We start from the raw sequence: 12838 nt of genomic DNA, 5'->3' as shown, positions 1-12838 counted from the left end.
AATCAACTGCATCAGTCGCAAAATAAATATGGCTTCCCGTACTGTGGAAAGCTGCTGCGAATGCCTTTCATGTTGAACAGCCACATGCGTGTACATATAGGCAAATGTCCCTTTGTGTGTTCAGTCTGCAACAAGGCCTTCACAGAGAAGGGGAATCTGAAAATGCATTATTTTTCGACGCACATGTACCAGTGAAGCAGGGCCACTATGCGCATTCTGTGTAGGTTATATTACTGATATAATCATTATAATCTACACATGTATACTCATCTACTATACTCATTCTGCATTGATTCTACCATAAGCAAATATATTGTTTGGTTTTTGTAAGACGTTGTAAGCTACTTTACTTGCCTTTTTTCTGAAATTGAAATTTAAGCAGAATTCTGCTATGAAATTCACACTGAGTAACTCGTTAATTATGAAATAAATAGAACACAGTTAGAGTCCAGGTGAATGGAGATCAGATTTTATAATTGTGATTTCATCCCCTTGTAAAGTCTTGTTTTTATGCCCCCGGTAGGGTGGCATATACATGTAGCAGTTGAAATGTCAGTCCATTTGTCTGTCTGTGTGTCCGTCCGAAAACTTTTACATTGGCCATAACTTTTGCAATAGACCGTTCCATAATCGATAAATTGACCGCCGCCATATTGTCAGTCACGTGACTGTCCGCCATTACACTGCTGCTAACTGGTGCGAGACTGCGATTCCAAAAGCCAAAAACGTAGAGAATACCCGCTTAACCGTTGTCGGATAAATAAATTACTTAATGAATTAATGTGAGGCGATTATCACATTTTTGTTGTTTAAATGATTGTTTGAAGTTGAGATTGATTGTTACAAATAAAATGTTTAAAATGCTTTCGTGTATTTGTTTTTTTTATATATCTGTAATCAAGTGGTAATCATCGGCGAAAATTTGCCGGTTCAGTCGCTCATACTATGTCTTTGATTAGACTTGTTACTTTTAACGTTTCACAAACAATTCACGCATGTATTGTTGTGTTGATTTTAATAGCCGCAACATCAAGCAATTTATATTTTAATTAATACTTATTAAAGATTCTCGCGCAATTAATTTCCGCTAATTGTTTGTAATTGGTCTCATGTGGTAAAAATCTACATTCCAAAATCATAACATATTATATTAAGTATGATATTTTTGATACGCCTTCCTTTATTTTTCTTGTTCTAGCTGATATCAAAGATAAAAAAAATTGTGGTTTGGATTTATATTTAATTATGGAATTTTGTCACGTTAAAAAACGAGCTTTTTATTATGAGAGAGTGATATTGATCTTGACGATCTTTTATGTGATTATTCGGAAGATGAAGAGAATGTGATCTATGTGATATATCTATATTTTCATCCGTGAATCATTTAACTGCTATAAAGCTAAAAAATACTAAAAAATGTATTTTATAGGTCTTTGAAGTAACGCAAAACATATGGATAACGACACCAAATGTAAAAAAAACTCCGAAAAAAACACCTAAATAATATTTCAAAAATATATTATTAAGCGCCAAACAAATTTATTAATACATTTATTTGCAACTTTAAAAACGCGGCATAAGCATCAAATTAAAGATTATCTGAAGACTGAAAGGCCGACAATTTGACACAACAAAGAGCTCTATGCATAAGCCGTAATATTTTTTGCAGAAAAGCTTCAATAAATTACAATAGTAATACATCTAATTATAAAAATATAATTATGAATGGCATGAGTACGTTAGTGTGATAAACACGTGAGTAATAGAAAGTATAAGGGGTGCATTGAAAATAAACGTACTACAAAGCCCTATTAAAAGTGAAGTGCATGACAGTATTAACATGTAATTTTAATTTGATGGGTTTTGGACAGAGAATGACGCTATTGAGGAATATAAACATACAACTGAAAAACACAACTTTACATGATGCAATTTGAACTGTGTATTCATGTATATTGAAAACTCGTTACTAGTGAGTATGAGTGGCAAATATCTAACATTTTAACACACATATATCTATATTAATATTTTTTTTAAACAATATTTACCCCCGTTCGTGTCAAATGTAATTTCTTGTTTTATGATGTCGTTCGTGCATTGCCGTAACATTAAATCTTCATACGAAATGACGTAGTTTTAATTAACCGATACCCGCTAAATACGTTAAATGTTATGTTTTTAGGTAAATTTTATAATTATCAAATACTTTTTTTCATAAATTAAACCAGGGATTAAACGGGCTAGTATCTTTACGGTGTACAATTTCTGATATTCTATATTGGACATAACTTTTAATTTGTACAATATGTAACATATCTAATGAACGCAACTGTTAAGTATGTCGGAGATAAAATATTAAACCAAATGACTGCTTAATACTACCAGAAAGAGAAGACATGGTGGCATCATCAATTGTGTTTAATGACCAGACTGTCATCTGCCACCCAGTGTGGTTTATGACGACCCGGGATGACGCCATGTTGTTAGTTAAGTCTGGATAATATCTGATCAAAACGAGATAATCGGATTATGCAGAACAAACGGGCAATTCAACACTGGAATGCAAAGGATTACGCGATTTTAAGATTGATGCATATTATCAAATGATAAATATTGCATTTAGTTTAATTAAATGTTTTTTTTTTAATGTGTTAACGTGTTTATTTTCCTAGACAAATACCTAAAAAATGCACGTTTTTCAAACATTTTTCTGTTATAACACTAACTTAACATCTCCTTTAGCAGAAAAACTTTATTTCATACAATTTGCATGACAAACAAACAAGTTTTACAAAAAGAAAGAAATTCACCCGTTGAATAATCGGTGCTCTCTTATATATGTTACCGGTTGTTTGGCAGTAGTGTAATGGCGGACGCGGAGAGTATTCAGGGGAGATAATTGGGTAATTACTAAATTATGGAACGGTTTATATTGAAGACAGCAACTTGATATTTGGCATGCATGTGTATCTCATGAAGCTGCACATTTTGAGTGATGAAAGGTCAAGGTCATCCTTCAAGGTCAAAAGTAAAAAATACAATCCAAGGGAAGTAATAAGCTTTAAAAGGGAGATAATTTCTAAACCTGCCAAATAATATATTAAAATTTTATTTCAAAGCAGCGCAATAGGGGGCATTGTGTTTCTGACAATCACATCTCTTGTTATTATTATAACAACATTTTATGTAACCATGTTGGATATTCAGATTGATGGAAAATTTGATATCTGTGTCTATCTTACACTTCTTCTCTTGTTGGTTTATTTTTTTGTTTAAATGTATTTTTGGTTATAAGCCACATTCATTATTTTAAGGTATACTTTAAATGTGGTTGAATTCATTCTAAATTTTATCTGTTTAAAAAAATGTTTTATATGGTAAAGCATATGCGGTTTTGCAAAAGGTTACAATAAAGGAAAACATACATAAAAGCCAGGGGTGTGATTTTCGCGTAAATTCGTTTAGATTATGTGGGGGAGAGGGGGTACCACCGATTCTGCGGACGTATTTCATAAGCTGCCCGAAATATCCGCGGGCCACGAAATCTCTCCGCAGTTTACACTGGTACATTCTGCCTAAGCATTTTAAAAATGAGCGATATAATTGGCTGTCGTTTTCCAATCTTCAAATTAAAATCGGTTTGGTATTTTTAAGCTGATTCGCTTGCAAATGGAGCGAAAATTAAGATTATTAAAATAACAAATAGCGAATTAACGACTGCCATCATATAGTTTGACAGGAATAATGAAATGTGTTTGTCAACGAAAAAGACTACGTTTTAGATACAAGCAACACATATTTTGTTAAGAAATGTGCACAGTAAATTTGTGTCATGGAAACCAGTGTTTGCAAATTGGAGTTCAGTCTACTTGCGAAGTAAAACAATTTAGAAGAGTTTCGTTCGAACATGGAAATAGACAAACATGATTTGATTTATATGTTAGTAGATCTGTGTATAATCAGATTCATACGCATATTCTGCTTTATTATGTTTGTCACGCTGTTCAGTTAACTGAAATAGCATTGAACTGAAGATGTGAAATGATCAGAAATGCAAGATTTTGAAAGGTAAACAAATTAAATATATCAATTTTACTCAGTTTAATGCATCATTAACACAAGAAGAACAAACACACTCAAGTGTGTTTGTTTATATTTAGTCCATTTACTGTAATTCAATACATTGAAAAACTCTGCTATTGATCACAATAAATACTGTTTACTTTGCATCATCAGTATGTTAAATGTGAAGTTAAACAGGTTTTTTTAAAGAAATATTTAGTTATGAAGTTCAAGAAGTTGTTGATTTTAATGTCTGTTTTAAGGTTTGTCATTGTTTTATGCGCGCAATTCGCGTAGTCAAAATCAGTCGACAGAATTTTCCTCCCTTCTAACTTTGCCTCAATCACACCCCTGAAAGCACACTAATTAGTTTTTATCCCCCGCCAGAGGCGGAGGGATATTGTTTTGGCGTTGTCCGTCTGTCCGTCCTTCCGTCCGTCTTTCCGTCCGTCCGTCAATCACTTTTGTGTCCAGAGCCATATCTTGGAAGTGCTTTGGCGGATTTCATTGAAACTTGGTATGAGTATATATATGGATAAGAGGATGATGCACGCCAAATGGCATTGTACGCCATTGGATAATAACGGAGTTATGGCCCTTTGTATCTTGAAAAAATGCTTTTTATGTCCCCCACAATAGTAGTGGGGGACATATTGTTTTTGCCCTGTCTGTTGGTTTGTCTGTTGGTTGGTTTGCGCCAACTTTAACATTTTGCAATAACTTTTGCTATATTGAAGATAGCAACTTCATATTTGGCATGCATGTGTATCTCATGAAGCTGCACATTTTGAGTGGTGAAAGGTCATGGTCATCCTTCAAGGTCAGAGGTCAAATATAGGTGGCCAAAATCGCTCATTTTATGAATACTTTTGCAATATTGAAGATGGCAACTTCATATTTGGCATGCATGTGTATCTCATGGAGCTGCACATTTTGAGTGGTGAAAGGTCAAGGTCATCCTTCAAGGTCAGAGGTCAAATATATGTGGCCCAAATCGCTTATTTTATGATTACTTTTGCAATATTGAAGATAGCAACTTGATATTTGGCATGCATGTGTATCTCATGGAGCTGCACATTTTGAGTTGTGAAAGGTCAAGGTCAAGGTCATCCTTCAAGGTCAGAGGTCAAATATATGTGGCCCAAATCGCTTATTTTATGAATACTTTTGTAATATTGAAGATAGCAACTTGATATTTGGCTTGCATGTGTATCTCCTGGAGCTTCACATTTTGAGTGGTGAAAGGTCAAGGTCATCCTTCAAGGTCAAGTATATGGGTCAAAATTGCGCATGTAATGTCACTTCTGCAATATTGAAGCTAGCAATTTTATATTTGAAATGGTGTCAGGGTTCGCACAGGGCTTGAAAAGTGCTTGAAAACGAGTCCAAGGCTTGAAAAGCCCTTGAACAAAGGTTGGCCTTGAAAAAGTGCTTGAAAAGTGCTTATTTCATGTAAAAAAGCCTTGAAAATGTTTATTTATGCTCAAAATTACTTTTATCATCGCTTTTATTATTTTACTTAAATCGTTCTTAAGGGAAATATTATGAAAATTTATCATAAATTCCTTCGCGCAAAAAAAGTTGAATACGAAATATAAGTTTCGTACACTATTTAGTACGAAACGTTATGTGTACACGTCACAGATTATGTGTACTACGTCAGAGGTTCTTCATTGTGATCAATTTTTGCGAGTGAAAACGCAGGGATGGGGAAGTGTCGTTTCAAACCAGGGTGGTTAACTGAATAAGAGGAGAGAGCTGGAAGAACTGGAAAAGGAAATCAATTCTGTTAAAGACAAAATGTTATAGTAACTGACTGCTGTTCAAATGTAATGAACTAGTCTGTTTGATGTGAGCATAGAAAGAGACAATGTGTTTGTTTGTAATAACTTTTAAATGTAAATACAGTACAGCCAATGCGGAACAAACGTATTTCGCGATCCGCGGCGGCAAGGCGAAACGAGTCGATGCCGCTTCAGTCGTTGAAGCCGCGTCAGTATGCGGCGGCAAGTCGCATTTCGCCGCGAAACTTCGCATCTGTCCGCCGAGGCATGCCGCGATCCGCGACATGATGCCGAATCGATGCGCATCATGAAATAAAAAATCTTCAATTTTTTTAGTTACATGTAGTTTACAAATTTTGAAAGAACAATTATAATAATAATTAAAATCATAATAAATGTATTGTGCGCGGATTGTCTTAGCATATACATGTAAGCATAGTTAATGTGTCTGGCCAATTAAGTTTGTTTCCCGCCCGTAGTGTATGTATTTCACACATAAACACTGTCACGTAATTATGTTTTCGCACATACAAGTGGTCAAGGCTCCAGCATATGGTTGATTTATGAATTAATTGCATGTTGATTTTGCTATTATATTTAAGCTAAGAAAATTAGCAGCTTGAAGCAACATCAATAATCAAGACGGTGACGACGTATTTGTTGTTTTGTTAATTATCAGCTTATTATAACTATTGTTTGAATATGTGTATGTAAACACGTTTTATTTTGTTCATATTATACAGTTAATATCGCTACTAATTACCCGGTAATTCTGTATATTCCAGTTTTAAAGCAAATGCTGGTAAATATTTATGATACACAAACATTCTCGATATTTCCTTAAGTATCAAATACATTTTGGCATGTGTTACTATTTATAGAGATGATGAAATAACGTCTAATCGGTGCTTTTTTTCAACTGAACACGCGATTTACGCTTGACGTGATGTTCATGTTTTTATACAACATAAAATACACCCAAACTTTCCAAACGACGTTCTACATGTCTGCATAATTTTCGCGCGCTTTTTATGAAACAAAGGATATTTTAGCACTGTTTATTTGACGCTAGAATTTGCCAAAGGTCGCGTTAGCATTAAAATTCGAAAGTGTGTTTCGGATTACAAATTTAATAATGATAATCGAACGAAACATTAACAGTTGCGCGTAATTAATTCTACGCTTCACATACATGTATGTACATGTGGGTGGAAATCTTTTCACTCGATCTGCCGCGTACGTATGCGGCGGATTTACTCCGCGAAATTACGCGAGGTTAATACAGACTCTGCGTCGTTGCGCGGATCGATGCCGATTGCCACGGCGATACGCCGCGTGAACACACGATTCGGCGGCCGCGTACTAATAATCTGGCCGTGGCGTAGCCGCGGATTATGTTTGAGCCGCGTTGGCTGTACTGTACATATGTGACACTCATTGTGTTAAGGATGGATAACCTGTATTTCTATGTAATAACTAGAAATAACACGTATGAGTTATTGTGGAATAAGTGTAATGTGTTTGAGCAAATAAAAAAATGATATTTACTATGTAAATCTGGTTTGAAAATGCAGTTTTTAAAGGAAACTAACGTACGGTGCTCGGCCTTGAAAATGAAAATTTGGCCTTGAAAAGTCCTTGAAAAGTGCTTGAATTTAGGTTTGAGATTTCTGTTTGAACCATGGGTGTGTAACTCAAGGAGCTGCACATTTTGAGTGGTGAAGGGTCAAGGTCAAGGTCATCCTACAAGGTCAAACGTCATATAGGGGGACATTGTGTTTCTCAAACACATCTTGTTTGAGTGTCAAATTTAACACTTTTGTGTCCAGAAGCATATTGGCAGGGGATATCAATTCAACGAATTCGCTTGTTATTTTATTGACAGTATTTATAGATTAACATGCACTAGATTAACATGCACTATATACCAATGTTGGTGGCTGAATTTTTTGTAAAGGAATGCAAGGTAATATAAATTGTTTACTGATAAACCCAAGTTTAATATTTTTTAAATTGTGTTATGAGAACAATGTTAAATGTTTTATCAATTATAATATTATGCTGAAGAACAATGTTAAATGGTATTATAAAAACAAAATTCCTGTCAAGTAAAGCATTACTATAAAATTTAATCTTTCAGGGATAAAATTATCCGACGACGTAAAACAGGAAACAGTGCCAGAAAACCAGTACACAGTGCCAGAAAACGAGACGCTTAAAAACCGATGCCAGAAATGTGAGCAAGGGAATATGGGGAGTCATGTCTTGTCACGACTCTCAGACAAGACAAAGACCTGCAAGTACCACACCCGATACCTGAAAAAGCGTAGGGAGACCAAGTATGGGTGTGCTACTTGTGGTGTCCACCTGTGTCGAGATGGATGCTTTGTTAGGTTTCACAACCTGTTATAATCTGTGACGGAAGTTGTATGACACTTTTTAATTATGTTTAGGACAGTTGGATGTATTGCTGCAATTGAAATCTCTAAGGTTGCAAGTATTTTTTTTATTCTTAAAAATAAGCAGTAAATAATTTACTTTTAGAGTTGTATTGATCATAACGTAAACATATCGATTGTTTAATTTAGTTTTCATGTAGCATGATTATAAAAATACACACAATCTTTATAGTGGTATTATAAAAACACTTAAATTTTGTTAACACATTTTTTTGAAAATTTAAATATCTTGCAACCAATGTTTGGTTTTAGTTAATACCGTAAACCTTATATTATTGTGTTATGTAAAAATAAGTTTTTATTTGTTTTATTGTTGCATGCTTTACAAGAATATTGTATAAAAGTGTGTGCGTTTTTTGAAGTCACTGAATAAATACTGTTTAAATAAAAAAATGTGTTTAATCACTCTATTCTTATATGATTTTTACATTACAGTTTGTCATATTAATTTTTTTTATTTAAATTGTATTTTTGTGATTGAAAGCATTCTAAATGTGATCTGTTAAAAAATGTTTTTATATGATACAGCATGTGTTATACAATATGTTATAAAGGGAAATTAAAACACATTTTGTAGGTGTTATGATATGAACTGTTTTAATAGATAAACATTCACTAAACCCAGATTTGTGTAGCTGCATCTCTTGTAAAGGAATGTACAGAAATTTCATTTCAGTTTTTGACAAGATTTATTCTACAATCATGCTGTTTACGTAAATACAATTTGTTATCCAAAAAACCATGTTAAATGTTTTATTATAACATAATTATGATCAAGGAGAGAGTTACTATATAATTTTATTTCTTTCAGACATGACATTCTCGGACACCCTCAAGCAGTTCAGCTTTCCAGAAATCGGCACACCCAAGAACCAATGCCAGTACTGCGGTAAAGTGGAACCCTCGCGTGCCAAACTGGTCGTCCACGAACGCATTCACACAGGAGAGAAGCCTTACCGATGTGAAGTCTGTCACAAGTCCTTTGCCCAGAAGAATAATCTGAAGACCCATATGATTATTCACATGGATCTCAGGACTCTAGCGGGAACAGATTCAAAGCAATAGTGATAAACAGTTTTAACCCTTTGCATGCTGGGAAATTTGTCATCTGCTCAAATGTTGTCTGCTAAATTTCTAAAATTAGCATTTTCTTCGATTTTTTTTTCAAAGAATACTATCAGAATAGCAAACAGTTTGGATCCTGATGAGACGCCACGTTCTGTGGCGTCTCATCTGGATCCAAACTGTTTGCAAAGGCCTTCAAAATTCGGTTCCCGCACTGAAAGGGTTAAAGACCTTGCAAAGTGTTATCAATCGTTAGTTTTATATTAGTTTTGCTGTGGGTACATTTGTACATGTGACTAAATGCATGAGCACAGGCCAATCTGGGACAACACTTTCCACTTATATGGAATGGTTCGTTTAAAGGAAATCTCTACTTAAGGGAAATCCTGTTTAGGTGCAAAGTTTTGTCCTTGATAAGCCTAGCAGGTGCAGACTGCACAGGCTAATCTGGGGGAACACCTTATGGAAATGCATTAAACACATTTATCTTTGAATGAGTCCAAAGTATGGATTATTCAAATGAATCGGTGGTTAATTTTGAATCATTTAAGTTAAAAAAATGAGTTGAAGTGTTCATAATTAACCAAGAATGCTCTTATAATTTTCTGCATTCAAAGTGACGTCATTCAAAGGAGTCTGGCTAGTATGGTTATACGGAATAGGAAAACTAGCGAGTAGCATTATACGGGTATTATTTCTGTGCAGTTGTATTAACGATTGATACATCTGTATTTTTTGGGAACACAAAGCAGGTATATAATAAAATGATTTATCAAAGTATCTGCAATGTTTTCCAATATCTGTACTCGGAAATCAGGCACATATCTCATTAAACATATTTTAATTCTATTGCAATGCTTGAAGAAGGATAATTGATAAGGAACAACATGAAGATTTAGGTTATTACAGTGAATCTAGTAATTTTCTTTGTATCTTTCACATGTCAGCTTGGGATCACCTGTTATTTGGGAACACAAAATTTAATTAAATATAAATTACTAACCAAATATTTTTTTAAAGTATAAAATATACAAAGGTACAGTTCATCTCAATAATTCCATTATTGGAATTATTTGTTAACATGATTGTCAATGAACTGAAGATACAAATGTCCAAAAAAATGTATATACAATTGTCATAAAACTGTAGATATAACTGTCAATAAACTGTAGATACGAATGTTAATAAACTGTGAGTGTGATTGTCCATAAACTGTTCCAATTTACCACCATGAATCTTTTAAGCAGCAGTTTAAAGAAGATACCAACGTTGAAAGTAAACCATAGAACATAAACAATTCTTAACTAGCTATTGTCACAAACCTTTCAAAACATTCACCCTTTCCTGCTTAGAAGCAAAGTGAAAATAGCTGAATGCAACCATCATAAAATCAGAACAGCCAGTGAGTAACTTGCACTATGTTCAGGTTATATGCTGTTTGCTGCTCATCAGTATCTTTGGGGTTGTAAATAAAGCCTTTACAACTGAAATCTAATTAAAAAGGTTTTTAACCTAGCGTCTAGAAAAAAGGCCTTGGCAAACAACGTAGACCCAGATGATGGGTCTGCGCTGTTTGCTTAAATGAATTTCTGTAAGAAATATTCTAAATATAGAAATAAATATACTAGACATTCCTAATTTTGGAAAAAAATTGATCCAATTTAGAAGGATGGGATAGTCTTACTAGGCATAGTTGGATTAATTTGATTTTGTAAGAGACAACTAAGGAGTCAAAGTTTGTATCCGAGTGGTTAAAGGTTAACCCTGTTTTATACTATCTGTCATTGTTCCAGGTAAAATGTTTGTGGCAGTGGCACTTAAAGGTCAGGACGTAAAACAGCAGGGGCAGGAAACTCTGCGCTACAAGTGCCAGTACTGCGACAAAAGGGAGAGAACTCCTGCTCTTGTACGCCGCCATGAGAGGGTTCACACGGGAGAGAGACCTTTCAAGTGTCACCTGTGCAGTAAAACATTCACCCAGCGGGGAAATCTCAACGCGCATCAAATCACCCATGTGAAGATGCCACCAATTTTGCCATCAACTAGCAAAGATTGAGTGAAAATCTCAACACCCATCGAATCACCCATCTTGAAAATGCAGCCATTTCGCTACAAACCAGCAAAGATTGCAGGAAAATCTCAATGCCCATCAAATCACCCATCTGAAAATGTCACCATTTTTGCCATGGACAAGCAAAGATTTAGACATTGCACCAGAAGTTTGATGAGGAAATTTAATTTCCATTGTTCATTCACCCATGCAAACAATTGTTAATGGTTGTCATACAGAGCTTCTTTATTACTGCCATTGTTTACAGAAACTATCAAAAATGGAGAATTTTCAACAGCATACTCTGGACAGTGTTCAATATGTATTAATCGTTTCCACAGAATGTGAAATTGGTGGTTATTGTACGGATTGTCTGTTGCTGCCATTTTTGTCCAACTCTAGCAAATTTTTGTACAACATTATATGGACAGCAAAAAGAGTATTTATTGTGATTGTATCATTAATAAAATTTCATATAAAATTGTTACTTTTATAAAACACTAGCTGTCAATCAGTGTTTTGTAAACAATCTTAATGAAAAACAACACAATAGTTGTCAAAATTAAAGATCAAACTATGAAAAACTATCATAAACAATGGAAAATTTGTACAAATTACATTCAACTATTGCACAGCATCATAATACATGGTATGAGAAGGCAATGCAACTATTTATAGTGAATCTTTCCCCTTAACAGAAGCATTTCTAAAATGGTTCAGGTGTTCCTGCTTTTAACTCTTTCAATGCTGGAACCGAATTTTGAAAGCCTTTGCAAACAGTTTGGATCCAGATGAAACGCCACAGAACATGGCATCCCATCAGGATACAAACTGTTTGCTATTCTTATACAGTCCACTCTCGTTATCTCGAAGTCGGCGGGAATAAGAAAATATATCGAGATAACGAGAGTTCGAGATATCCGATATGGAGTTTTTAAAGAAAAAATAAGACGAATATACCTTGTTTTTAACAAAAATATACCTTCTAAGTGGTCTAACTAAAGCCGTCACCGTGTGGCAGAATACTCTACCTGATATACATGTATACGCGTTTTTACGAGGCATGATTAAATTTAAATGCTTAAAATGACGTTTTAAGTATTACATAATTGCATGAACACATGCGGTTATAATTTTTCTAAACTGTCGAGTAAACATCCGGTAATGTTGCTATTTATAGTTATGATGCAATTGACGTCCAATCAAGACGAGGGTTTTCCATCTGAACATGCGTAAATCACGTTCCAGAATACTGAACATTTTGTAGTTTGAAATGCAAAGTTCAATCAGTTATAAAATAAAAAATTAGTCTTTCGGCCTTTCGGCAGGCGGTGCATTAATTGCAGTTAATTGATGTTAAAGTGACAGTTAAAGTGACAGGCCTTACTCCAGTTTTAATTGCTAACGACATTACACAC

At 34.4% G+C, this 12838-nt stretch overlaps 1 protein-coding gene across 1 annotated transcript; it reads left to right on the top strand.

Annotated features, from left to right (window-relative positions):
* The first annotated feature begins 70 nt into the window (after window positions 1-70).
* LOC127857737 (zinc finger imprinted 3-like) lies at window positions 71-11155 on the top strand. The gene is made up of 3 exons (XM_052394394.1): window positions 71-220; window positions 7987-8082; window positions 9117-11155. Exons 1-3 carry the CDS (start codon window positions 208-210, stop codon window positions 9368-9370), a joined length of 363 nt encoding a protein of 120 aa, XP_052250354.1. The 5' UTR covers window positions 71-207; the 3' UTR covers window positions 9371-11155.
* The last annotated feature ends 1683 nt before the right edge of the window (window positions 11156-12838 follow it).

The sequence above is a fragment of the Dreissena polymorpha genome, chromosome 14 (genome assembly GCF_020536995.1).
Source record: "Dreissena polymorpha isolate Duluth1 chromosome 14, UMN_Dpol_1.0, whole genome shotgun sequence".
Taxonomy (NCBI): Eukaryota; Metazoa; Mollusca; class Bivalvia; order Myida; family Dreissenidae; genus Dreissena; species Dreissena polymorpha.
The sequence above is the reverse complement of the archived record's forward strand: the minus strand, read 5'-3'. Positions and strand labels throughout refer to the sequence as shown.